This window comes from Otolemur garnettii, unplaced genomic scaffold, assembly GCF_000181295.1.
Source record: "Otolemur garnettii isolate 467f Iridium unplaced genomic scaffold, OtoGar3 scaffold00221, whole genome shotgun sequence".
NCBI lineage: Eukaryota > Metazoa > Chordata > Mammalia > Primates > Galagidae > Otolemur > Otolemur garnettii.
Window position 1 is genome coordinate 1463901 of NW_003852616.1, and position 25339 is coordinate 1489239.

The 25339-nt window shown below is 40.2% G+C and overlaps 1 protein-coding gene across 1 annotated transcript in view; it reads left to right on the forward strand.

Annotated features, from left to right (window-relative positions):
• Positions 1–2652: 2652 nt before the first annotated feature.
• The window catches only part of CAB39L (calcium binding protein 39 like), a 55887-nt gene continuing 33200 nt past the window's right edge, over positions 2653–25339 (forward strand). The window contains exons 1-3 of the mRNA XM_023508080.1: positions 2653–2797; positions 5190–5354; positions 19786–19904. Coding sequence (XP_023363848.1) covers positions 2696–2797; positions 5190–5354; positions 19786–19904 — 386 coding nt within the window. The 5' untranslated portion in view covers positions 2653–2695. The remainder of the gene's footprint in view (positions 2798–5189; positions 5355–19785; positions 19905–25339) is intronic.

Below are 25339 nucleotides of genomic sequence, written 5' to 3' on the forward strand. Positions count from 1 at the left end.
ATCCCCATTTACAGATGAGAATGCAGAGTCTTAGGTTACATAACATGCCCGGGATCACCAGATAGTAACCAGCAGATTGCTCAATCTGCCCAACTATCTCGTGACTGACTCAGCACCCACCCCACCCTCACCCTCCGTAAACCTCTGCCTTTAGTTATGTTTAGGGCTGCTTACTAGAGAAAAATTATTTTTAAAAAATACTGTGGCTCGGCGCCTGGGGCTCAAGCGGCTAAGGCACCAGCCACATACACCTAAAGTGGCGGGTTTGAATCCCCAGCCCAGGCCCGCCAAACAACAATGATGGCTGCAACCAAAAAATGGCCAGGCATTGTGGCGGGCGCCTGTGGTCCCAGCTACTTGGGAGGCTGAAGCAGGAGACTTGCTTGAGCCCAGGAGTTGGAGGTTGCTGTGAGCTGTGAGGCCACGGCACTCTACCCAGGGGGACAGCTTGAGGCACCGTCTAAAAAAAAAAAAAAAAATACCGTAGGGCATCTTTCTAATTTTCTTCTTGAGATTTGTTTTCTTCTTGCATCCTACGCCACCCACTGAGAATCACAGTATGACCATCGAATGCTATGCCGCCTTTTCAGGGTCACAGGTAGACGCCTGGACGTGCTGCACTGTGTTTTCACTGCACTGAGCGTGAGTAAGTTCCCCTCACACACATCTCCCACACTGAGGAGTTGGGGGTAGCCCCACTATCCTTACTGAAAACTGGAAATATTTTTACAATTTTCTATATTATCATCAAAATTCCCACCAGAAGGTTTGGTTTTTACTTTGTAACACACACACACATACACACATATCCCATTGGAATTTTTGATCACAAACAGTAAATACTGATTTTGTTACGTAGAAGGAATATATTGGGTGGATATAAGGGAGCACACAGAACTCCCTAATAACTGTGGGGTGGGGTGGGTGCTGAGTCAGTCACAAGATAGTTGGGTATATCTAGCAATCTGTTGGTTACTATCTGGTGATCCTGGGCACACTAAATCGTGGTAGAAATTCTGAGATACCAGAGGTGGGAAAATAGACAGGAATCTAGGGAGATGAGAGATTCAGAACCACACCCACAGCTATTCCACAGAAATGCTGGTGAGGGCACTGCTCTTAGCTGGTGGGTGTCCTTGTGTATAATAATTCTTTTTTGATTGTTTAATTGCATCATTGTTAATAATAAAATGTTAGGAAAAGTGAAAGTAATCCAAATATTCATCAATAGGATGTTCATAAAATAAATTACAATGTATTTTTGGGATACAATATTGTTATAAAATATTACAGATCTGAACATACACTCATGTAGTGATAGTCAGGATATTAAAGGTGGAAGAAAGTTCCAAAACACTATTTAGAGGATTATTCTGTTTTTAAAAAATATTTATTTTTATATGTGTAGAAAAAATTCAAAGAGGGAATATATATTACGCTGTTAGTAATTGTCATCTCTGGGCAGCTCTTGAGTCTTGGGAACTTTTGATTTATTACATCATATTTCTGTGATATTTGAAATATTTTTGTTAATAAATTGTAAAAAATTACTTTGTCTTTATTAGCTATAGTCTTCAATTACAAGATTTGTGCCCCAAACTTACATTAAGGCAGTGACTGTCATGTGGCCTTCTCTGCTCTGCGTGAACAGATATTCTCAACAACTAGAAGTGATACTCTTTTTCTCTGCCTTACCCTTCACCACGGCAGCCAAGATATAGGGGATTTCTCATCAGTGAATATCACTAGCTGAATATTTGAAGAGTGAAGAGCAGACTCTACAGGTGGAAGGAGGGAGGGGTGAATGGGTAAATTCACGTCTAATGGGCACAGTGTACACTGTCTGGAGGTCAGACACAGTATATCCTGGACTCAAACTGGACACGCATGTAACCAACACATCTGTGCCCCTGTAGCATTCTGAAATTTAAAAAAGGAAAAGAACTGACTTTGAGTGTAGTTTTACCTGGTAAGTGTGCAGTTGCTATTGAGGATGCCATTAGGGGTGTGCTTTCCAAGAGTATATGCGTCCTAATCCCACTTGTGTTTTACATGTTTTAGTTTATAATTGTCCTCATTACTCTCTTTGGCCAAAATATCTACTTTTAAATATTAGCTTATTCTCTAAAAGTATTTCCTGTATAACTCTTGTATTTCTATTGCGGAAAATTTTAAACTTTGAGTGAAAACTTTTATGTAAAGCTTTTTTATACATGGCTAAGCTTGTTGGTTCACGTCTGTAATGCATGAGTACCATAATGATACCCTGTCTCTAGAAAAAATGTTTTTAGAAAGTTAGTTATAGTGGTGTTGCATTTGTAGTACCAACTACCCAAGAGGTAGGAAGACTGCTTGTGCCCCAGGAGTTAGAGGTTACAGTGAGCTATGAGTGCACCGCTGCACCCTATCCTGGGTGACAGAGTGAGACCTTATCTCTAAAATAACAACAATTTTTAAAAATTAAAATAAATTTTATGTTTACATATAAATTTAAATAAGTTTGGTATAAAACTTGAAACTCATTTTAATTCAATCACTTTTAATGTTTCAAATCTCTGATGTGACATTATTGAAAACTTATAAGACATTCTGTTGTAATAATTTAAGCATGTTGAAAATTAAAGTTATGGTTTTTATTAGTTTATTTGTTTGCTTTTAGCATTCCACATTGGAAGAAGAGCTCTCTACATAAAAAATGCCTTTGTTCAGCAAATCACACAAAAATCCAGCAGAAATTGTGAAAATTCTGAAAGACAACCTGGCCATTTTGGAAAAGCAAGACAAGAAGACAGACAAGGTATGAGCTGAAACAATGACATTGTTATTAAAATACATGTGTTCCAAGACTGAGACTTAATGAAAGCTTAATGGAGAATCCTGAGTCTAGTCTGTGATATGCTCATAGTACAGTGAGGTTGATTTCAGGTTTTATGCACCTGATAATTATTTAGTCTGTCATCTCGAACTCATGGTTCACTATCTAGAGCCTCCAATCAGCTATGGATCCCTACAGACTCCTCACAGGTAGAACCTTCTAGCATAGGCAGTCCCCGAGTTACTAACATCTGGCGTATGAACAAAGGCTATTACAGGTGATAGATAAATGTACCTGTTCCAACTTACATACAGATTCAACTTAAGAACTAACATGCCGAACCTATCTCATTTGTAATCCAAGGATTGCCTGTACTTTATAATATTGAGCCAAGTATTGACCTGAATAGAAAGAAAAATGATCTCCACAGAGGAGTGAGTTTAAATGGCAAAAGAGTGAAAAGAAAAAAACATTGCTCATTTTTATTGGTAATTAGGAAACAGGCCTTAAAGCCACTAAATCTACGTTACACACCTTCTGTCTTGGCAAAAATGAGAAGGTCCGATCCTAGTGAGTGCTAACAGGGCTGGAGATCAGTGAGACCACTCACTCGCTGATGTAACTGCTCTAGAAGCCGGTTCAGTATTTTCTGTTAAACGTGAACACATGCGTGTGCCAGTGTCCTGCAGTACCTGTTCTCACGTCTAAACTCTGGGGATGTTCTTGCACACGTGCACCAGGAAAAATGTACAAGAATTTCCATAACATCATTGTTCACAAAACTCCTCAATGGAAACAGCCCAGTGTTGACCCAGGAGAACCTGTAGAGAGGTCAGGGTGCAGCCATCAGTAGAGTATACAGAGCAATGAAAATGAAGTGACTGCTGTGTCCATGCAGTGGAGAGAAATCTCACAAAAGCAGTATTGAGTAAAAGCGGCAGATCAGGAAAAGGTGCAGGTCCTACTGCATACTGTGCAAAATCAGTGCAACCGAGTGATGTTGTTTTGGATGCGTGCATAGCGAATGAAACTATGAAGCAAAGACGTGATTATCATAGAGATATAAAAAGGTTCGTGGAGAAGAGGCATCTGGGGGACATCTGGGGTGCTGAAAATGGTCACAAAAGTGTTTACTCTCTGCATATGTTTGAAGCCCTCTCTGGGGATATATCTCACGATTTAAGAAGCTTCCAGTCTTTAATAAATTCAGGATGAATTGATTCAGTCAGACCATAAAAGTGTCTGGACAATTATGAGTTACTTTTATGTAATTTGACTTATTCTACCCATTCTCTTCTTCATCTATAATGATTTCAGTACTGTACTTGAAAGTAATAAAACTATATTTCTATTACAGTATTCAGAAAATTAAACTTTTAACTAAATCAGCTCTCCTTTCCTACCTGTATTAGCTTAACTTTTAAATTGAGATATAATTCACATTCTGGTTTTCTATCTAAAGTGTACAAATCAGCAAATCAGTGGTTTTTAGTATATTCACAAGATAGGATAAGCATCACCACTATTTAATTCTAGAATATTTTTATCACCCCAAGAAGAAACCTTGTGGCTCTTAGCAACCATTCTCTCTCCCTAACACCTACAAATCTACTTTCTGCCCTATGGATTTGCCTATTTAAAATATGGTGAATTTTTTAAAGTTTTATAGATAGCAATGATGATGTATGGAGAACAAGTGGATTGACAGAGTTCATAGGTTTGGACAACTTATGATTTTATATCTAGCACATTAAAAATCAGAAGAATAAGGATGTTGAAAAACCTTAACACAATGCTTTCTATAAAGATTAGTGGCTACTAGGCAGAGACAGTGGCTCACGCCTGTAATCCTAGCACTCTGGGAGGCTGAGGTGGGTGGGTTGCCTGAGCTCAGGACTTTGAGACCAGGCTAAGCAAGAGCAAGACCCTATGCCTAAAAATAGCCCGGCGTTGTGGTGGGCTACTCGCAGCTACTCAGGAGACTGAAGCAAAAGAGGATTGTTGAGTCCAAGAGTTTGAGGTTGCTGTGAGCTAGATCACCAAGACACTCTACTGAGGGCAACAAAGTAAGACTCCAAAAAAAAAAAAAAAGATAAGTAACTTCTGATAAGTCTTTAGACTGTTGTTAATTTAATTTTCAAGAGTAAAATTTGTATTAATTGAAGATTATTTCAACTATGTTGACTAAGTAGAAATATTAGACATCTTTTTTATATAAATAAAATTTTAGCAACATTTTCCAAAGTAAAAAAAGCAGGACCTACTAAATGGTTTTTTGTTTGATAACTATACAATGATCTTTAACTATCAATAAAATGGTTCAAGAAATGGATTTTTAATTGTTTTAAATATTAGCATACTTTTTGGTCACTAGGCTTCAGAAGAAGTGTCGAAATCACTGCAGGCAATGAAGGAAATTCTGTGTGGTACAAATGACAAGGAACCCCCGACAGAAGCAGTAGCTCAGCTAGCACAAGAACTCTACAGCAGCGGGCTGCTGGTGACACTCATCGCTGATCTGCAGCTCATAGACTTCGAGGTAACTATCTGTAAGATGCTCACAGCTCTGCTGTTTAGTTTTCATATCATGACCATTAATGTTTGGCTTCATTCTTTTATTGTGGCTGTCCATAGATTTTTTTTTAAAACTTCTATGATCACTCACTTTAACTTAATTACGAAAGAGCAAAAAGTTGTATGCTATAGTTTTATGCAATTAAGTGGCAAAGTTAATGGCTGATAAGCATAATAATAGTAGGTAACATTTATTATGTGCTTGCTATACACCAGTACAGTTTCAGACACTCAACTTCTTTAATTATTTTTTTCTTTCTTTTATCTTTTTTTTTTTTTTTGAGACAGAGCTTCAAGCTGTCCCCGTGGGTAGAATGCCGTGGCATCACAGCTCACAGCAACCTCCAACTCCTGGGCTCAAGCGAGTCTCCTGCCTCAGCCTCCCAAGTAGCTGGGACCACAGGCGCCCGCCACAACACCTGGCCATTTTTTGGTTACAGCCATCATTGTTGTTTGGCAGCCTGGGCTGGGGATTCGAACCTGCCACCTTAGGTGTATGTGGCTGGCGCCTTAGCTGCTTGAGCCACATGCGCCGAGCCTATTTTTTTTTTCTTTTGAGACAGAGTCTCACTATGCCACCCTTGGTAGAGTGCTGTGGAGTCACAGCTCACAGCAACCTCAAACTCTAGGGCTTAAGCAATTCTCTTGCCTCAACCTCCCAAGTAGCCACAATGCCTGGCTATTGTTTGGTTGCAGTTGTCATTGTTATTTAGCAGGCCTGGGCCGGTCTCAAAGCTACCAGCTTCATTGTATGTGGCTGGAGCCCTACTCACTGAGCTACAAGCACTGAGCCTCAAGTAATTTAATTTTTAAAACTCCTTTTTGGCTAATACTGTATGAGCCTCATCTTATAGATGAAGAATCATATAAAATTACTAAGTAATTTGCCATTAAATGAGAGCTTAACCTGAGATTCAAATTCACACAGTATGTACCAAACCAATTAAAATGTCATGCCAATAATTTAGGAAATTTGTTAAGTGCTAGCAATGTAATATCTTCATCTAATTTTGAAAGCAATTATATAGTTTATCTAAATAAGAAATTGACTAAATGAAACAAAAACTTAGAAACATATGTCTATGTACAGGCATTTTATTCTCTATTGTGTGTCTAACTTAGAATAGTAATTTTTTCAAGTGAAACATGTACATAGGCAAGTTTGGGCCTTGACTAAGGAGGTGCTGAAGGTCCTGGTTTGGCTTTGTTGTTGTGTTTCTACCATAGTACTTTTTAAAGTATCAGGTAAGTGCTTGGTTCTCCATTAGTTCTCAGAGATAGAGGAGATACACAGATTTCTGAAGTGAATAGCTTTTAGTTTGATTCACTGAACAAATGGAACAAAAACTAATTACAGTGATTAGGCCAAGATAAGGTCAGAGCTTTGGCAATCTGTGGAAATACTAGCCCGTGGCTCTCTGGACATAATAGATGGGGAAGATTGTTGGCAAGTGGAGCTAAGGAGGAGGAACACAGAGCCAGGCTGCTCAGGAGCTGTGTGGTCAGGTGGCTGGCCAGAAGGGGGACTGAGGGCCCCTCAGGGCCAGGAGACCAGCTCATCCTTGCTTTCCATGCACCTGTCTGCCCCGCCCCCTCCCCTCAGTGTCTTTGTCTGTCTTGGACATGCTCCAGCCCACAATCTCTTCTTTCTTTCTCCTTTTACTTGGCTTGCTCATTTTTTTTCCCATCTTAGAGGTCCTGTCTCTTTTTAAAACTTCAGTTCTGTGTGGAATCAAAATATAGTATTACTGTGTTTTTTCCTTGTATTTTTTAAGTTAATTTAAAATTAGTTATTATGAATGTTTGTAGAATCTATGGCAGAGTAGAACATCACTTGGCTAGGAACTAGAGTTGTTTACAGTCCCAGCCCTGCTATTTCCTAGTCAGTGACAACCTCTTTGAACTTTTCTATCATCTGTAAAATAGGAATGATATGAACTTACAGCATTCTTTTTTTTTTTTTTTTGAGACAGAGTCTCTAGCTGTCAGTGGTGGGTAGAGTGCTGTGATGTCATAGCTCACAGAAACCTTCAACTCTTGGGCTCTTGCCTCTGTTTTTCTATTTTTAGTAAAGATGGGGTCTCACTTTTGCTCAGGCTGGTCTCAAACTTGTGAGCTCAAGCAATCCATCTGCCTCGGCTTCCCAGAGTGCTGGGATTACAGGTGCGAGCCACCGTACCTGGCCCTTTTTTTTTTGAGACAGAATCTCATTGTGTTACTCTGGGTAGATTGCTGTGGCATCATCATAGCTCATGGCAACCTCAACTCTTGGGCTCAAGGAATCCTCCTGCCTCAGCCTCCCATGTAGCTGTGTCTACAGGCACTTACCACAACACCCAGCTAGCTTTTCTATTTTTAGTAGAGATGGGGTCTCACTCTTGCCCAGGCTGGTCAAGAACTCCTGAACTCAAGCCATCTGTCTGCCTCAGCCTCCCAGAGTGCTGGGATTATAGGTGTGACTCACCACACCTGGCCTATAGCACTGTTTTAAATATTCAATTATTTAAAAAACATCTACACATCATATAAGAACACTTAAGTACAAATGCAAAATATATACAAAAGTCAAGGAAGTATTTTTATTTCCTGTCTAAAACTAAAGAACTCAAGTTAGATGTAAGCTGGTTTGTTTTTGTTATAACTCTTGATTTATTTTGAAGTTTTAGATATAGTTGGTCAGTGACTATACATTTCAAAAATGATTCCCTACTTTTAGGTTACATTATTTTCCTTTCCTTTTTCCTTTCTTTCCCTTATTTTCCCTTATTTTAGTTTCACTCTATGGCCCCGGGTAGAGTGCCATGGCATCATAGGTCACAGCAACCTTAAACTCTTGGGCTTAAGTGATCCTCTAGCCTCAGTTTTTCATTTTTAGTAGAGATGAGGTCTTACTCTTGCCCAGGCTGGTCTGGAACTCCTGAGCTTAAGCAGATTATGTCATATTTCTATATTACTATATAGTATTAGTTTCCTATTGTTTTGCTTGTTTTACTGAGAAAATGAGTAAAATTGTTGTACTTGATATGTGCCATTGAGCAATATATTAAGCTATTGTCACCGTTTATTCCTAAGTTTCTTTGAGTTAGTTTATGAGATGAGCCCAATTTTCAGTTGAATGCAAGAAAGAATATGACTTACGATAGTTATGATTTGAAGAATGGATCAGGGACGAATGTTGTCCAGCACAGTGACCTGGAGAAGCCTTGAGCACTCTCAGGATATCGTGGGTTCAGAGTGCTCTCCAAGGGGTGAGGCAAAAGGGAGGGGACCCCAGAAGGAAACTGTGAGTGCCTCACAGTCATAATTAGCGTTGGCTCAGATTACAGAAGTGGAACATTCAGAAACAGTTGTGTAAGTTTCTTTTCTTTTAAATGATTTACTGAGCATGAATTAAAAATTTAAAGAGAAAGTTTATTTAAAAATGATTTGTAATTAAGACGTTTGATCACTGAAAAATTGAGTCGTACCTTAGCAGGTAAGCTTTTTTTATTCTCTAGAATCCTTGGAGAAAAGAAGTCAGAGCTATCTTTCTGAGTATCTGAATTATCCTTATAGCTAGAGATTAAATCTTCAAATGCAGAGTTAATTATTTTTGTGGATTATTTTACTTTTTAAAATAAAATCTATTACATACAGAGGGCACCAAAAACTGTGTACACATTTTAGGAAGGGAAGAGACTGTATCAAAATTGTAATACTCAATATATACCAACCCCAGAAGATGAACACAAATCACACAGAGCACTGCTTGAAACTGCAGAAGTCAACATGACTCGAGTGTTACAAGTCGAGTATGGCTTTCCCTTTGTTGAAATGCATAGACCCTGGCTCGGCACCTGTACCTCAGCGGCTGGGGCACCAGCCACATACCAGAGCTGGCGGGTTCGAATCCAGCCCTGGCCCTCCAAACAACAATGACAACTACAGCCAAAAAATAGCCAGGCATTGTGGTGGGCTCTTATAGTCCCAGCTACTTGGGAGGCTAAGGCAAGAGAATGGTTTAAGCCCAAAAGTTGGATGTTGCTGTGAGCTGTGACGTCACAGCACTCTACCCAGGGCAACAGCTTAAGACTCTGCCCTCTATATTTATCTCCCCTCCAGAATAATATATGAGCTATAATAAGCTTTAACTGATGACTCACAATCGTTATGAAGATCTGTTATTGTGATGATTAACCGGCAGGGAGTTTTTACCTTTGTTTATTCAGCTGATAGAACTCGATGCCTAGAACGTAGCTATAAATGACTGTGGGGCTCAGCAGATGCAGCAGTCCTCCTCGAGCTCATGATAAATAAACACTTCTTGGCTGAATGGATGATTCATGTATGAATGAAAAGCTCTTAAAATTTAGGACAGCTGGGAGGATGGGTGGAGGGAGGGTAATTGGTGGGACTACACCTACGGTGCATCTTACATGTGAAATTTACTAAATGTAGAATATAAATGTCTTAACACAATAACTAAGAAAATGCTGTGAAGGCTATGTTAACCAGTTTGATGAAAATAATTTCAAATTGTATATAAAACCAGCACATTGTACCCCATGATTACATTAATGTGCATAGCTATGATTTAATAAAAAGAGAGAGAGAGAGGAAAAAATTTAGGACAATTCACTTTCAAGAATTCCTCCAATTACATATCTACAGGAAGGAGGGAGCATCGCTAGCACAGTTGGCTACTTGCAGAAATGTACCACGTATCTCTGTGAGCTGGAGACATGGATGGGCAGCCTGTGGGCAGCAACTCTCCTTCTCAAGCCTAAAGTATCCTCATAAACTAGCAACAGCTTGATAGAATTCCTCCTGACTTCAAAACCGTCTCTAAGCACACAGAACCCTACCCTCTTGTCTCCTGGTTCATAGGTCGCACTGGGATAGCCCCGTTGGTATTATCTTGAGTGGCTAGGACTGTGTTTACCACTCGAGGGCATGTTAATTGGTTGGTTGGTTGGTTGAAGGAATGAGAATGAGAAATCAGAACAGAGATAAAGGAAGTGGACCACAAGAAAATATCCTAAGACCTATCAGTAAGACACTTTTGAGGGATTAGTAAATTTTTTAGATTATTTATTTTTAGATTATCTAATAGATACTTTTTAAATTATCTATTAAAACTACTTTGAAGGATCATCTCATTTCACGGTGCTCCTTCAGAGAGCACAACAGTCGCTTGGCCATAAACCTTTTGGTATGTTTTCACAACAGGAAAGAAAAATTATTATTTTGGGGATGGGCTGCAGCTATTGCCAAATAAGCTGGGGGTAGAACATTCCTTAGGAAAAAAGTAAACTTTTGTTTAGAAGACACTTTGATGGGCCTTTTTTTAGCTTGAAATGTTAGTGTCTGGTGGTGCCTGAAAGAAAAGACCTTAGATTCTTTTCACATAGTCACATAACAGAAATTTGAGAATTGCCCTCTGTCTAAGGTTGATGGGAGCAGGAAGTGTTAACAGAAGAAAGAGAGGAGGAAGGTTTGGAGTGAGGGGAGGAGGGGGCTCTAGAACTATGACAACAGTAAGGAGCTTGTGAAGAAAGTGACCAGGAAGACTGAGGGACCTTTAATAAGAGTGACATGCAAATACCAATTTGAAGCAGTTTCTATAAATTATATAATTCATTATAATTACCCTTTGTTTAGCTTTAAACTTTTGATAGAGGAACTATGTGCTAATTATGTATGTTGAATGAAGGAGAAGTGGTTTTCTGTACTTCGGATAAACAGGATATTGAGAAAATAATCAATTGTAGGAGGTAAGACAGTGAACAGGATTGAAAAGAGCTGGGAGCAGAGATTTGGAACCCCACAGCCAACAGCAGTGATGGTGCCTGAGCAGAATGACATAGATTGGGTGGCAGGGACTAACTTGGGAATCGGTGTGACAAACCCATTTCTCCTTCAGGAATCTAGAGGAAAGTGGCCCTTTAGGGTGGGGACAATCCTGGAGGGTCCTGCTGTCACATGCATAATGGCTGGTTAGGAGGTAGACCTCTGGATTTTAAAAAAAATCTCATAACTTAGCCATAAATTGTTATCTAATCTATTAAGCCTTAAAATTGCTGACAGAAAAGAACTGTTTCTACATATTATTATGAGGTTTTTAAAAAATGACTTGTGGCTGAGTGCAAGACTTTTGATTTTGTGGGCTCAGGATCAAACTCAGCACTGTAGTTTTTGAGGTTTGGCCACTATCCAAGACACAGCTTTAGACTCTTTGATGTTTTGAAACACAGTGTCATAAGAGATCAAAGGATAAAAAGGTATTGCATGCAAGCATTGATGCATTCATCATTTTAAAGGCAGGTGTGCCTTGCCAAACTAGGGTAGATGCAAAGTCAGCTGCTCAGGCCAAATAACAGAACAGCTCAAAGAAGCAGAAAAGTTTCCACTGTGATAACTTAGTCTCTGATGATTATTTATTGCTATGTTAAAAAAAATCAGCAAAACAAACACTCCATGATCAGCTTCTAAGTAAGCCATTTTATTATCCTATGTTTTTAAAAATATTCATCCTCTAAAATCATTTTTCCCTTCCCTGACCCTGATTAAAGTGATCCTTTGGTTTTATTACTATAAAAATGAGACAGAAATCATAAAGCCTTAAAATACAAACTTTAACTGTACTTTATGCATTTAGCAATTCAGAAGGTTTGCTGTGTGTATAGGGCATTGATTCTAGTTGATTTTATTTGGTCCCGATTCTATTTTGTTGTTTATATATTCTGCTGTGCCCATCCTTAAACAAATTAAAGAGTTTACAGTCTCAGGCGAGGAAATATTATATTATAGCAAATGGAATTTTACGTCATTATTAACCTACTGCCCTCTTAAAATTAATGAATATAAGCTTTAAAAGCCTTCATCCTATCAAAGTACATAACATATGGATGATTAAAAATGGTATTTGACATCAGGCTCTTAATCAGAAGTGAAACCTATTAATTGTTCGTAATAAAATTAAGACAGTGATCATTTTAAATTGACTGTGCCACACATTTTAGGGATTGTAATCGCAGTAGGATACAGACTGCCCATAGCATGTGTATGTGTGAAATATTTCGTCTGCCCTGTCCCTTTGCTCTCTGGAAAATGCTCCCTTCTTCCCAATCCTCAGGCCATGTGACACCTTGCCCAGCACAGAGCTGCCTGCCTGACCTTCCTGTGGACATCTGACCAAGGCAGCGCCAGGGTCTTTTTGCAAGAGTTCTGGAATTAGAACTGAGACAGGACCCTAGTTTCCACCCAGGAGCTAAAGATGTTAAAAGTAGTCTGTCCATTAGTGGCCAGGCTTCCTAACCAGGGGGGCTAAAGAAGCAGAAGCAGCCAGCCTGCTGTGAAGACAGAAGAGTTAAAGAGATGGCAGGGGGAGCATCCCCCCATGGAGTTCATGTAATATTTAAATTTTATTCCACTTAAAACTTTTTGAGAGCAATTAATTATGAGCTATCCTATGCTTGAATTCCCTAAATCTTTCCCAACATCTATAAATATGATATTTTAGGTTAGTTTGGATCTGAGTCCCCAGCAACAGACTACGCTTACCTGTCTAATCCTGCTACTGAAATTCAGCACAGACATTTGTCTCCATCCATCTCCCTGCATGCACACCATGCACGTGCACACATCAGTAACAACAGGGAGGCCCCTTACTTCAGTGACTACAGTTTTTATTTTTTAATTAAACTGTAAATTACAAGCAGTAACTTAGGTCCCTCTTTTTAGTGCATTGTTCAAGGACAGTTCCATTACTCCTCAGAATCCTCCCAGGCCTTTGTAATCAGCTCTTTTTCCTACTCCCAGCCCCTGGCGATGACTGATCAGTTTTTTATCCCTGTATTTCTGCTGTTGCAGAAAGATCGGCTAAGCAGAATTGTACGTGTAACCTTTTGAGCCTGGCTTCTTTCAGGAGGCATAATGCCTTGGCGATCCACCCACACTGTTGTCCTGTATCAGGAGTTTGCTCCTTTGCATTGCTGAGTGTCAGTCCACAGATCATGTTTCAGTTCCCCACTAGAGAGCGGTCTGACTTACTTCTAATTTTTAGCAATTAGAAAAAAGCCATTACCACCGTGTGTGTGTAAGCATAGGTTTTCATTTCACTTGGATAAATACCAACTAGGAGTAGAATTGTTGGGTGGTGTCAACTTTTGTTTGTTGTCTTAGCCATTCTTTGTTTTTGTTTTTGTTTTTATTTTTGTTTTTGAGACGGAGCTTCAAGCTGTCCCCCTGGGTAGAGTGCCATGGCATCACAGCTCACAGCAACCTCCAACTCCTGGGCTCAAGCGAGTCTCCTGCCTCAGCCTCCCAAGTAGCTGGGACCACAGGCGCCCGCCACAACACCCGGCTATTTTTTGGTTGCAGCCATCATTGTTGTTTGGCGGGCCCAGGCTGGATTCAAACCTGCCACCTTAGGTGTATGTGGCTGGCGCCTTAGCCACTTGAGCCACAGGCGCCGAGCCATCTTAGCCATTCTTATAGGAGTTAGTGACACTGCAGATCTCATAGTGGCTTTAATTTGCATTTCCTTAGTGATTAGTGACGATGAGCACCTTCCATGTGCTTATTTACTACCGTGTCTCTCCTTTCATGAAGAGTCTCTTAAGAGCTTTTGTCCCTGTTACATTCAGTTGTTGAATTGTGAGAATTCTTTATATATTTGTATATTCTATATACAAATCAATGCAGCGCCTGTGGCTCCAGGAGTAGGCGCCGGCCCCATGTGCCACAGGTAGAGGGTTCAAACCTAGCCCCAGCCAAAAAAAACCCCTTCATTTCCATATACAAATCAATGTCTTGTATTATAAAGTGGGTGTTTTTTGATCTCTGCCCTCTTTTTTCCCATTTGCCATTTCTCATCTGCATAGTCAGTAGGATTTTTTTTTATTTTTAGAGACAGAGTCTCATTGTCACCCTCAGTAGAGTGCCGTGGCACACCACAGCTCACAGCAACCTCCAGCTCTTGGGCTCAGGCGATTCTCTTGCCTCAGCCTCCTGAGTAGTTGGGACTACAGGCACCTGCCACAACGCCTGGCTATTTTTTTTTTTTTAATTGCAGTTTGGCTGGGCCGGGTTCAAACCCACCCTCAGTATATGGGGCCGGTGCCCTACTCACTGAGCCACAGGCACCGCCCAGTAAGGATGATTTTCACGAGCAGATGCTTCTGATTGCTATGACTGTTGTGCCCTACCCGCTCTTCCCTCCTTTTCTCTTTCCTTGTTTGATTTTAGCTGGGTACTTCCTTTGCTTACCTGGGCGGTGGATGTCATGAAAACTACGCACAGACCTTCTTTTTTGCTCATTAGTTTTCAATAGTGTTTGCATATTTAGTGTGTGGCCCAGGACAACACTTACTCCAACATGCAGCAGAGAAGAAAACAGGTTGGACACCCCTGACAGCACCTTATGTTAAAGCTGACCTTTTTTGAATTTGCCAGCAAGCACAAATGCCTCTTCAGGTGTGGATAGGATCAGTTACATTGCGTGTAATCTTAGAATTACCAGCTAATTTTAATCACTTTTGGTTATTTCTGGATGTTGCTTTTTTATTACCAAAAATGTTTTGAGAGTTTATTATTTTCTTTTTTATGACCATTCTAGGTCCAGAGTTTGAGGATCTGGAAGCCTGAAGGTTGAGTGAAGGTTTCTCTCCATTGAGATTTAGTGTGATGAGTGGATAGCTACAAAGGTCACGCAGAACTAAACCATTTGCCCTCTTCTACCCGCTTCAGTCTTCTGGAACCTTCTCCATTCTGATCCTTCCTCTGCTTTGGGAAGCAGTGCCTGGTAGCAGCACTTGTGTTCTTGATCTGCAGGAGGCTTCCTTTGCCTTTGCACATGTTTGCTAATGAACCAGAAGAATGTTTTCCTCTGTGTAGAAGTTGGATAGAGTTCTGTGGACCTTCATCTCTTTACTGGAATGCTGTATAGAAATGTGCTTGTGGCATATTACTGGGAAGTACAAAAAACACGCTCATATGGCATCTCAAAGAAGGTTGATCTTGATTCTACGGTTTTACACTGTAGAGTCTAGAAAGGTTTGAACAAAACAAATGATTTCTTTCATTTTAAAATTCACTTATATTTAATTCTTTTATATAACACATATAGTCTCTAACATCTGTATAAATGAAATTTATATAATGAACATTTTTAGTATTTTAAAATTATGAGAGCAACTGATCCTGAAATTGATAAAGATATGTATCATCTCCTAATTGTGGAGGCAAATTAAAATTTGAAGTTTGGTATACTATTTTTCTTTTTTCCTAATGTTTATTTTTAATTATTATGAATACATAATAGTTATGCATATTTATCAAAGCATACAGTGTATAATGATCAAATCAGAGTGGTTAGGGTATCTTTCATCTCAAGCAGTTAGCATTTTGTTTTTGTTTTTTTTCTTTTTCTTTTTTTTTTTTGAGACAGAGTCTCACTTTGTTTTCCTTGATAGAGTGCCATGGTGTCACAGCTCATAGCAACCTCAAGTGATCCTCTTACCTCAGCCTCCTGAGTAGCTGGGACTACCAGCAGCAACCATACACCCAGCTATTTTCGGGGTAGAGAGGGACTCGCCCTTGTTCAGGCTGGTCTTGAACTCCTGAGCTCAAGTGATCCACCTGCCTTGGCCTCCCAGAATGTTAGGATTACAGGCGTTAGCCATGGTGTCTGACCTTATGTTTTTTCTTAAAAGAAAATATATACTCTTCTTTCCTGCTTACCTGCTCTTTATTTCTATGTCTTCTTCTCCCCTCAGTTCTCACTTCTTCCTTCATGATTCCTTCTCTTTTCTTCTCTGCTCTCTCCTTTCTTCTCTCTTATTCCTTTATTTCCACTTTTCTCTTTTTTTCTCTCCATGAAATAAAGTGAAAACGATGGATAACTGTCGATGTTTCTTATATCTAACCACTGCCAACATTTTGATGTTCCAATTTCTTATTTCTACCTGTTAGATACACCATAATTTATTTAACCATGCCCAGTTCTAAACATATTGATTGTAAAAAATTAACCTGTTTATTTTGAAATAATTGTGGATTGGCATTCAGGTTTAGGAAATAATACAGAAAGATCTGAGGTACCTTACCTAGTTTCTACAGTGCTGATGTATGTAATATCTTGCAAAACTATACAACAACAATACAACCAGGATCTTGACACTGATAAAGTCAAAATATAAAACATTTCCATCACCACCGAGGTCTTTCTAGTCACCCTTTATGGCCACACCCACATCCCTCAGCTCCATCACCACCCCCTCCCTGACCTCTGGCAAGCACTAGTCTGTTCTCCATTCCTATAATTTTGCCATTTCAAGAATGTAAATAGAACCGTACAGTATGTAACCTTCTTTCACTCTGCATAATTCCTCCAGGCTCCTCTCACTGATGTCTGCATCAATAGCTTGTCCTTTTTATTGCCGAGCAATTATCTGTAGAGTGTGGATGGACCACAGTTGGTTGGTTTAACCATTTACCTGTTGAAGGATTTCTGGGTCATTCCTAGCTTTTGGCTATTATAACATTCATGACCAGGTTTTTGTGTAAAGATGAATTTTAATTTCTCTGTAATAGATGTCAAGAGTGCAGTTCCTGTTGTGATTATTAGTTGTGTGTTTGGTTCTTTAAGAAACAGTCACAGTGTTTTCTTGATTAGCTGTGCTGTTTTCCATCTCCACCATAATGTATGAGCATAGTTCCTGTTCACTCTCACTAGCATTTGATGTTGTTGCTGTTTTTTAATTTTAGCCATTCTGACTTGCATGTAGTAATATCTCATTGTGGTTTCAATTTGCAGATTCCTAATGGCTGAAGATGCCAGACATCTTTTATGGTCTAGTTACCATCTGTATATCCTCTTTGTTGAAATGTTTCTTTGTATCTTTCCCAAGTTCTAATTGGATTCTTAATTTTTTACACTATTAAGTTTTTTTTTTTTTTTTGAGACAGAGCCTCAAGCTGTCCCCCTGGGTAGAGTGCTGTGGCATCACAGCTCATAGCAACCTCCAACTCCTGGGCTCAAGCGATTCTCCTGCCTCCGCCTCCCAAGTAGCTGGGACCACAGGTGCCTGCCACAACGGCCGGCTATTTTTTTTAGTTGCAGCCATCATTATTTGGCAGGCTGGGCTGGGTTTGAACCCACCACATTAGGTGTATGTGGCTGGCGCCTTAGCCACTTGAGCCACAGGCGCTGAGCCCACTATTAAGTTTTGAATTTTTTTTCACTTATATTCTAGATACATGCATGTCACATGTAATCTTTTTTCACAAATAGGGCTTGCAGGAGTGTCTCCCAGTCTGTAGCCTACCTTTTCATCCTATTAACAGGATCTTTTGGAGAGCAAAATTTTTGTATTTTTATGAAGCCCAATTTATTACTTGTTCTTTTTGTGGATTATGCTTTTAGTGTCAGGTCTAAGAAGTTTTTGCCCTGCCTTAGATCATGAAAAATTTTTTCTATTTTTTCCTGAAAGTTTTGTAGTCTTGTGTTTTGAGTCTATAATCTATTCAAAGCTAATTTTTTATAAGATCAATGATATTCTTCTAGAATTTTTTCTATCTATTACTATTTTCAGTAGATGTGTATTTCATATTTTATATGACGTGTAGTTTTAAGATTGATTAATTAATTGAATAATCTTATTGGTCTTCATTTGGGGTCTTAGTTGTTTGAGTGTCCCTTTAGATAAGAGGGATTGATGGCCCATGTTTGAGATAAAGGATATATAGCTGGTTGTGCCTCTAAGGTAATGAATCAGTTCAATAAATACTTACCAAGTGCCTAGCACACAAGGTAAGAAGTTTGTGAAGTCCTCCTAGAGAGAGTGCTACGTACCTCATTGCTGAAAACAACTATGGTCACCTTCAAAGCCTGCCCTCCCTGTGGCCATCTGGTGACGGTAGTGATATTCAGTAATGAAGTATGTAGCATTTTCTATAGGATCACTTTGCAAACTTAATTTTCTGACTTTGTATTCTGGGCCCTGATATGGACTTTGAAATATGACCTGTCTTTCTGTGAGCTAATAGTGCAATGAGGAGTTAGAGACAGAATTTTCACTTCAGTGTACTGTGTTGAGTACAGGCAGTCACTTCAGTATGATGGTGAAGAACCCAGACTCTGGATTCCATCAGCCTGGGTTGGAGTCCTAGGTCTCCTGCCTGCCATCTGGGTAAGGCAACCTCACCAGTCCTTTGTTTCCTTATGAATATGTACATTATAAGGTTGTTGTAAAGACTGGGAAACACATGTAAAGCTCTTGGCATAAGTGCCTGGCACAGCGTCAGCGCTCAACGAATCTTTGCTGCTTCGATGGGGTAGAAGGGGGTGGTGGAGGAGGACATAGTACCTGAAGTGGAAGTTGGAAAGTGAAAGGTAGCAGATGAGCCTGGAGAAGTAGGCAAGGGCCACGGCATGAAAAGCGTTGGGCTTTTTTCTAAGTCAAAGGAAGGTGTTGGGGAGTTTAGGGGAGGAGGATGTGTGGTCAGGTTTGCATTTCTAGCGAGCTCACTCTGCAGAGTGAGAATGCTTTGAAGTGCAAAGAGAAACTGAGGCAGGCGGTTGTATAGGTCAGTTGATAGATGAAGGTCAGGACCAGGGCCATAGTGATTGAGAAGGTGGTGTCATCCTTTACTTATTTTCCATGTAACTTGCTCAGGTCCAGTCCAGGGCTTGTTGGAGCACCAGGCTGGACTCAGGTTGTAGGGTCCGTGGAAGGCCAGTCCATGAGGACTCTGAGAAGCCCGGGCATGACTGGCTGTATAGTTCCTCTGTCCCTGGTGACTGACTCAATGGTCCCTTCTGTCCATCTAGACTAGATATGATTTCTTACGACCACCAAGGTCAAATATCCATCTAATGTACAACTTGGGTTCTTTTCCCTTTTTTTGGAGGCACCAAGGTTTAAGATGACTGAATAAAGTGACAAAGTAAAGGAAAAAATTACTAGGCAATAGATCTAAGAAAAGGGAATTTTATTCTAACTTGAATTTTACTAAAATCTTTGTTTTGTCTATTTTCCTTCCTTATGAACATTAAAAATATAAATTATAATTTTCCTTTTGAATAAAGCTAGGAGGTAAAAATATCAAGAATTCATTTCCTTCTTATTCACTATTTATATCTCTCTGTGCACTTGTATGTGCTAATGTGGGAAGTGGACTTCTAATTGGTCAGATTCCCGCAGTGCACGGCCTGTGGTCGGGAGCTGTACACTTTGTGCCTCTGAAAGCACTTGTCAAGATCTGAAAAGAGCAAATGCCTCTGCCCATTAGAAAGGATGGTGCTGTTTCTGTTTGTGTATATATGTATACATGCCATGTGCACGACAGACCATGTAATTCACCTATTTAAAATCTACAATGTACAATGTAATTGTTATTTGTTTCTTTAACAGGGAAAAAAAGATGTGACCCAGATATTTAACAACATTCTCAGAAGACAGATAGGCGCTCGGAGCCCCACTGTGGAGTACATCAGCGCTCACCCCCACATCCTGTTCATGCTTCTCAAGGGGTAGGCTCATGGCTTCCTTTCAAGGACGGCTCAGTTCTAAACTGTTGTTAAAAGGCCTCCTTACCTTTTCTTGATGGCAATAATGAGGTCTGTCTATGGCAAACTCAACTTGCTCCTAAAGACTATATCTCACTCTCACTATGTAAACCTGTTTCTCTTTCTCTTTTTATTTTTTTTGTTTCTTTTTTTTTTAGAGAGAGAGAGTCTCACTCTCACCCTCAGTAGAGTGCTGTGGTGTCACAGCTCACAGCAACCTCCAGCTCTTGGGCTTACGCAAGTCTCTTGCCTCAGCCTCCCGAGTAGCTGGGCCTATAGGCGCCCACCACAATCCCCAACTATTTTTTGTTGCAGTTTAGCCGGGCTGGGTTCGAACCCACCACCCTCAGTATATGGGGCCCAGCACCCTACTCACTGAGCCACAGGCGCCACCCATCTCTTTCTCAATAAACGTTATTATACTCTTCCCTTACCAAAAAAGAAGAATAGTTGTTAAAAGTACACAGAATTAGCTTCATTTAAGATGTGATCAGTTCCCTTTTGGAGTTGTAGTAAAGGTAACACTTGAATTATAGAGGAGAATATGTTTGGAGAAGAACAAGAATTCTAGTCCTGTATCTAATTTCTCTTGCACATTTTTTAAACATTTAATTATATCAAAACAAAACATAATGTGTGGTTTAAAAATCAGTTACATCAACGAGCAGCAGCTCTTTGCCTCTTCCTTCATTTTTCAGTCCTATTGCCCAAAGACAACCACTTTCATCTTTTTTATTTGTTCATTTTTTTCATTATACATTTACCTCTCTGTTAAAAATAATGGGCCTATACGAATCTTTTCATTTATCAACTTTAAACAATATCTTTGGCAAGATTAACTAGATGACAATTTAGTCTTTACTGCTGCCATTATTCCATGTCCTCCCCTTATCCTCCTATTTATTACAATTTTCATTAATAATTACATTTAGGTTATTGTAACTGTGTAGCTATTATTTGTTGGTGAGCAAAGTACCGTATCATGATTGCTTTGGGTTTTGGTACAAAATAGTGCTTTGACTGGAGAATTGTGTCTGAGTTCTGGAAAGGGAAATATGCTTGCATTATTTCTTAATGAGGGAGTGCTAAGCTTCTATAACATCTACCACGAGGTAAGTGTATTTCTTACAATAGTGCAGGACAGATGTTCTAGGTCAGCAGGGGGTTCTTCTTGCTTTTTTTTTTTTTTTAAGAGAGAGGGGTGTCCTGGATCAAACTCTTAAGCTTACGTGATTCTCTCTCCTCAGCTCCCCCCTTCTCTGTGACTACAGGTGCACCACTGTGCCTAGCTTATATGTTTGATTTCTGTACAGATAGGATCTTGCTATGTTGCCTAGACTGGTCTTGAGCTCCTAGCCTCAAGAATCTTCTTGCCTCAGCCTCCCAAAGTTCCAAGATTATATACCCCTATAGTCCCAGCCACTTAGGAGGCAGAGATAGAGGAGCCCTTGAGACCAGGAGTTTGGGGTTACAGCGAGCTATGATTGAACTACTACTGCATTCCATCCTAGGTGACAGACTGAGACCCTGTCTCTATTTTAAAAAAAATTCAAACATTTTAGAAACGTTCAATGTAAAAAGAGAGTGCATCTCGTAATCTCTCCCAAAGAAACCATTGTTGGAAGCTAGGGGGCTACTCTGGTTTTCCTTTTCTATTATAATGATTCTTCTATGTTTTAACCCAGACTTTTTAGCCATCCCTTCACATCGAGTTTTATTTACGCCATTTACTGAGTGTTTGCCCTGTACCAGGCATTGCACCCAATGTCTTTACTTACGTTATGTAATTTAATCCTTTCTGAATACTAGGAATAAATATTATTCTTAACCATTTTACGTAGGAGGAAACAGAAACTCAGAAAGAATCAAGATGTTGCTCGAGGTTATTCAGCTCACAGGTGACAGTGCCGGGCTCTCCTTTCAGGTCCGGCCCTAAACCCCATTTTCTTTACCCTTGACTTATCCTTAAGAAGATCTGAGGATTGTTTAGATGTTACTGATGCTCCCGAGGACGGGTAGACAGAAACCCAAGTGGAGCGGTGGTGCCATAGTCAGTGTTCCCATCACCAATTTCTAATTTAGCGTGGAACACCAGAGACGCAGCCCTCTGGCAAAGGTCAGGAATTTTTTCTTTTCTTTTTTTTTTTTTTTGGAGACAGGAGCCTCAAGCTGTCCCCCTGGGTAGAGTGCCGTGGCATCTCAGCTCACAGCAACCTCCCACTTCTGGGCTCAAGGGAGTCTCCTGCCTCCGCCTCCCAAGTAGCTGAGACCACAGGCACCCTCCACAACGCCCGGCTATTTTTTGGTTGCAGCCGTCATTGTTGTTTGGGTGGGGCCAGGCTGGATTTGAACCCGCCACCTTAGGTGTACGTGGCTGGCGCCTTAGCCACTTGAGCCATAGGCACCGAGCCAAAGGTCAGGAATTTTACTGAATTATCTCTTGTAAAGTTACTTGAAAATTTAGGACATAAGTTGATCAATACATTTATATATGAAACAATAATATTATTAAGGGTATAATAGTAATATGCTGTATTGAACCAAGTCTAATCATAAAGAATGTAAGACAGGGCTCCACGCCTATAGCTCAGTGAGTAGGGCACCAGCCACTGAGGCTGCCGGGTTCCAACCCAGCCCGGGCCTGCTAAACAACAATGACAACTGCAACCAAAAATAGCCAGGTGTTGTGGCGGGCACCTGTAGTCCCAGCTACTTGGGAGGCTAAGGCAAGAGAATCACTTAAGCCCAAGAGTTTGAGGTTGTTGTGAGCTGTGATGTAACAGCACTCTACCCCAGGTGACATAGTAACACTCTATCTCAAAAAAAAAAAAAAAGTAAGACAAATAAATCAATACTTGTCTATTAAGCCAAATCAGTGGACATGTGATACAAAACATGGTAAAAAGGATTTGGAGCCCAAGTTTTATGAAAACATTAGTTAAAAAGTCTTTCTCAGCCTAAATGAATTTGTTTCCTGGCTGTGGCACATGATGTTCCATGATCCTGCAGGAACTTGAGAAGGCAGTCACTCAACTGCTGTCTCTGATCCACAGAAGATGACAGCCTACAGAATATGTTCCAGAAGGCTAATGTTAACGTCATAAATTTCTCCCAATAATCCTACTTCTTACAAGTTTACCATAAAAATTTTCAACTATATACAAAAGTAGGAAGTGCTGAGAAACCCCATGTGTCCCTGTTACTGGCCTTCACACTGTCTCCATTTTGCTATGTTCAGTATTAGTCTCTCCTGTCTTCTCAACACACACACACGCACGTACACATACACATGCACACAGAGACATGCACACACACAAATTTGCATACACACAGACATGTACACACACAAATGCACACGCACACACATGCATGCACATGCACACCCTTGTTTTGGTAAAGTATTTTAAAGCCAATCCCTAAACACTTCAATAAGCATTTCAAAAATAACAAAAGCAATTTTTACATAACCATAATGTTGTTGTATTTTCAAAAATTAGTAATAAATCTTTAATACTTAATATCCACTCACATTCAAGTTTCTTTAATTGCAAAACCAAAAAAGTCTTAGTTTGTTTGTTCAAATAAGAATCCTAACGTGGCCCACTGGGCTGGTGAGGTGGCTCACACCTATAATCCTAGTCTCTAGGAGGCTGAGGTTAGTGGATGTGAGACCAGCCTGAGCAAGAGTGAGACCCTGTCTCTACTAAAAATAGAAAAACTGAAGCAAGAGGCTTTTGGAGCCTAAGAGTTTGAGGTTGCCTTAATAGAGATAGGGTCTTGCTCTGTCACTCAGGCTGGAGTGCAGTGGCCTGATGATAGCTCACTACAGCCTCCAACTACTGAGTTCTAGTGATCCTCTTACCTCAGCCTCCTGAGTGGCACATGCCACCATGCCCAGCTAATTTTTCATATATTTTTAAGAGATAGGTCTCTCTGTATTGCCCAGGCTGGTCTAAAACTCTTGGCCTTTAAGTCCTCCAGCCCCATACACACACATTTTTATGCATTTGGTTTTGAAAAACTAGGTAAGTCTTCTTATAGAGGGTCTAATCAGGGGGAAGATATAATATGATTTACTTTTATAAGATAGTGATTCGGCATTCATTAGGTTAACCTTTTTGGAGACCTTCCATAGGTCATGGTGGGAGCACAAGGTCATGATCCTTCCATCAGGAGGTTAAGCTGTAGGTGGAGCAGACGAAGTGGGAAAGACGCTGAGGCTGTACCAGACCCAGGGTATCTGTGTAGCTGGGATCTGACACTGCACGAAATCATCATCTCAGAGAGTGACAGATGTCAGACTCCGGGGATGAAGTGACAAGTGTGTTGAACCAGAGGAATATTTATAAAGATGTTCTCTTGGTTCTCAAGAATAAATCATCAGTGTAGCACAGATGGTTTCAATAAATCTCACCAAATGAAAAGTAAAAGAGAACTAGTTATACCCGAAAGTTAGAGTGGAAACCTTATATAGATAGTCTGAGTTTGGAAATTAAATATTCTATAAGCCATACTTTGGTTCCCTTTAGCATCTTCTAATATTAAGAAATTTAGTCGGAATTTGAGGTTCATTAAATTCATTGTATGCCTACTTTGCATAAAACATTACGCTCAGCACTCCTAGGAGATCAGGGTGGAGTGGGAGAAAGTAAAAATAAGTAAAACGCAGACAGGACGTGGTGTGGCTGGAGAGAAGAGGCGAAGGTGGTGGCAAGTGAAACAGAGCCTAGCAGCTCCGTCAGTGGTGATGAGGGGAAGAAAACATAACATACACTATGACATGACGGTATTGTAAAAAAAAACACTGCAGTGAAATTACAGACAAGCAGGAGGGTGAAGGAGGAGAGTGTAATCCCCAATTGTGGGTGAGGAGGAGAAACTTCAAGGACAGCATGGCATTTGAACTTAGCCTTGAAAGATGAGAGAGGGTGTTGTGGTGGGAATGAAGGGAAAGGGACTTCCGGTTGAGGGCTGGCACACTCCCGGGGAACTGGAGAATGTGATGGGAGGGGAGACTGAAGAGGTTGGTGTCGGGCTGGATTCTCAGAGCTCACAGGTATGCTATAAGAACTCTGTGTTTTAATGGTCTGTCCCACAGGTTTTTTTCTCTAGGCAAACAGCCTTTATTTTATCCTCTCTTGCATACTCCATCAATAAATGACAGTGTTTCTTTCCTTCACATGTCATAAAATATACCCCCCCTTTTTTTTTTACAGTTTTTGGCCAGGACTAGGTTTGAACCCACCACTCTGGCATATGGGGCCAGCGCCCTACTCTGTTGAGCCACAGACGCGCCCAAATTATACCCCTGTTTACAACATTGTTAATAATACTGCACCTTGTGTCTTTCCATATCTGCCAGTGGGCCTATTTTCAAATTCTTTTCTTTTTTTTTTTTT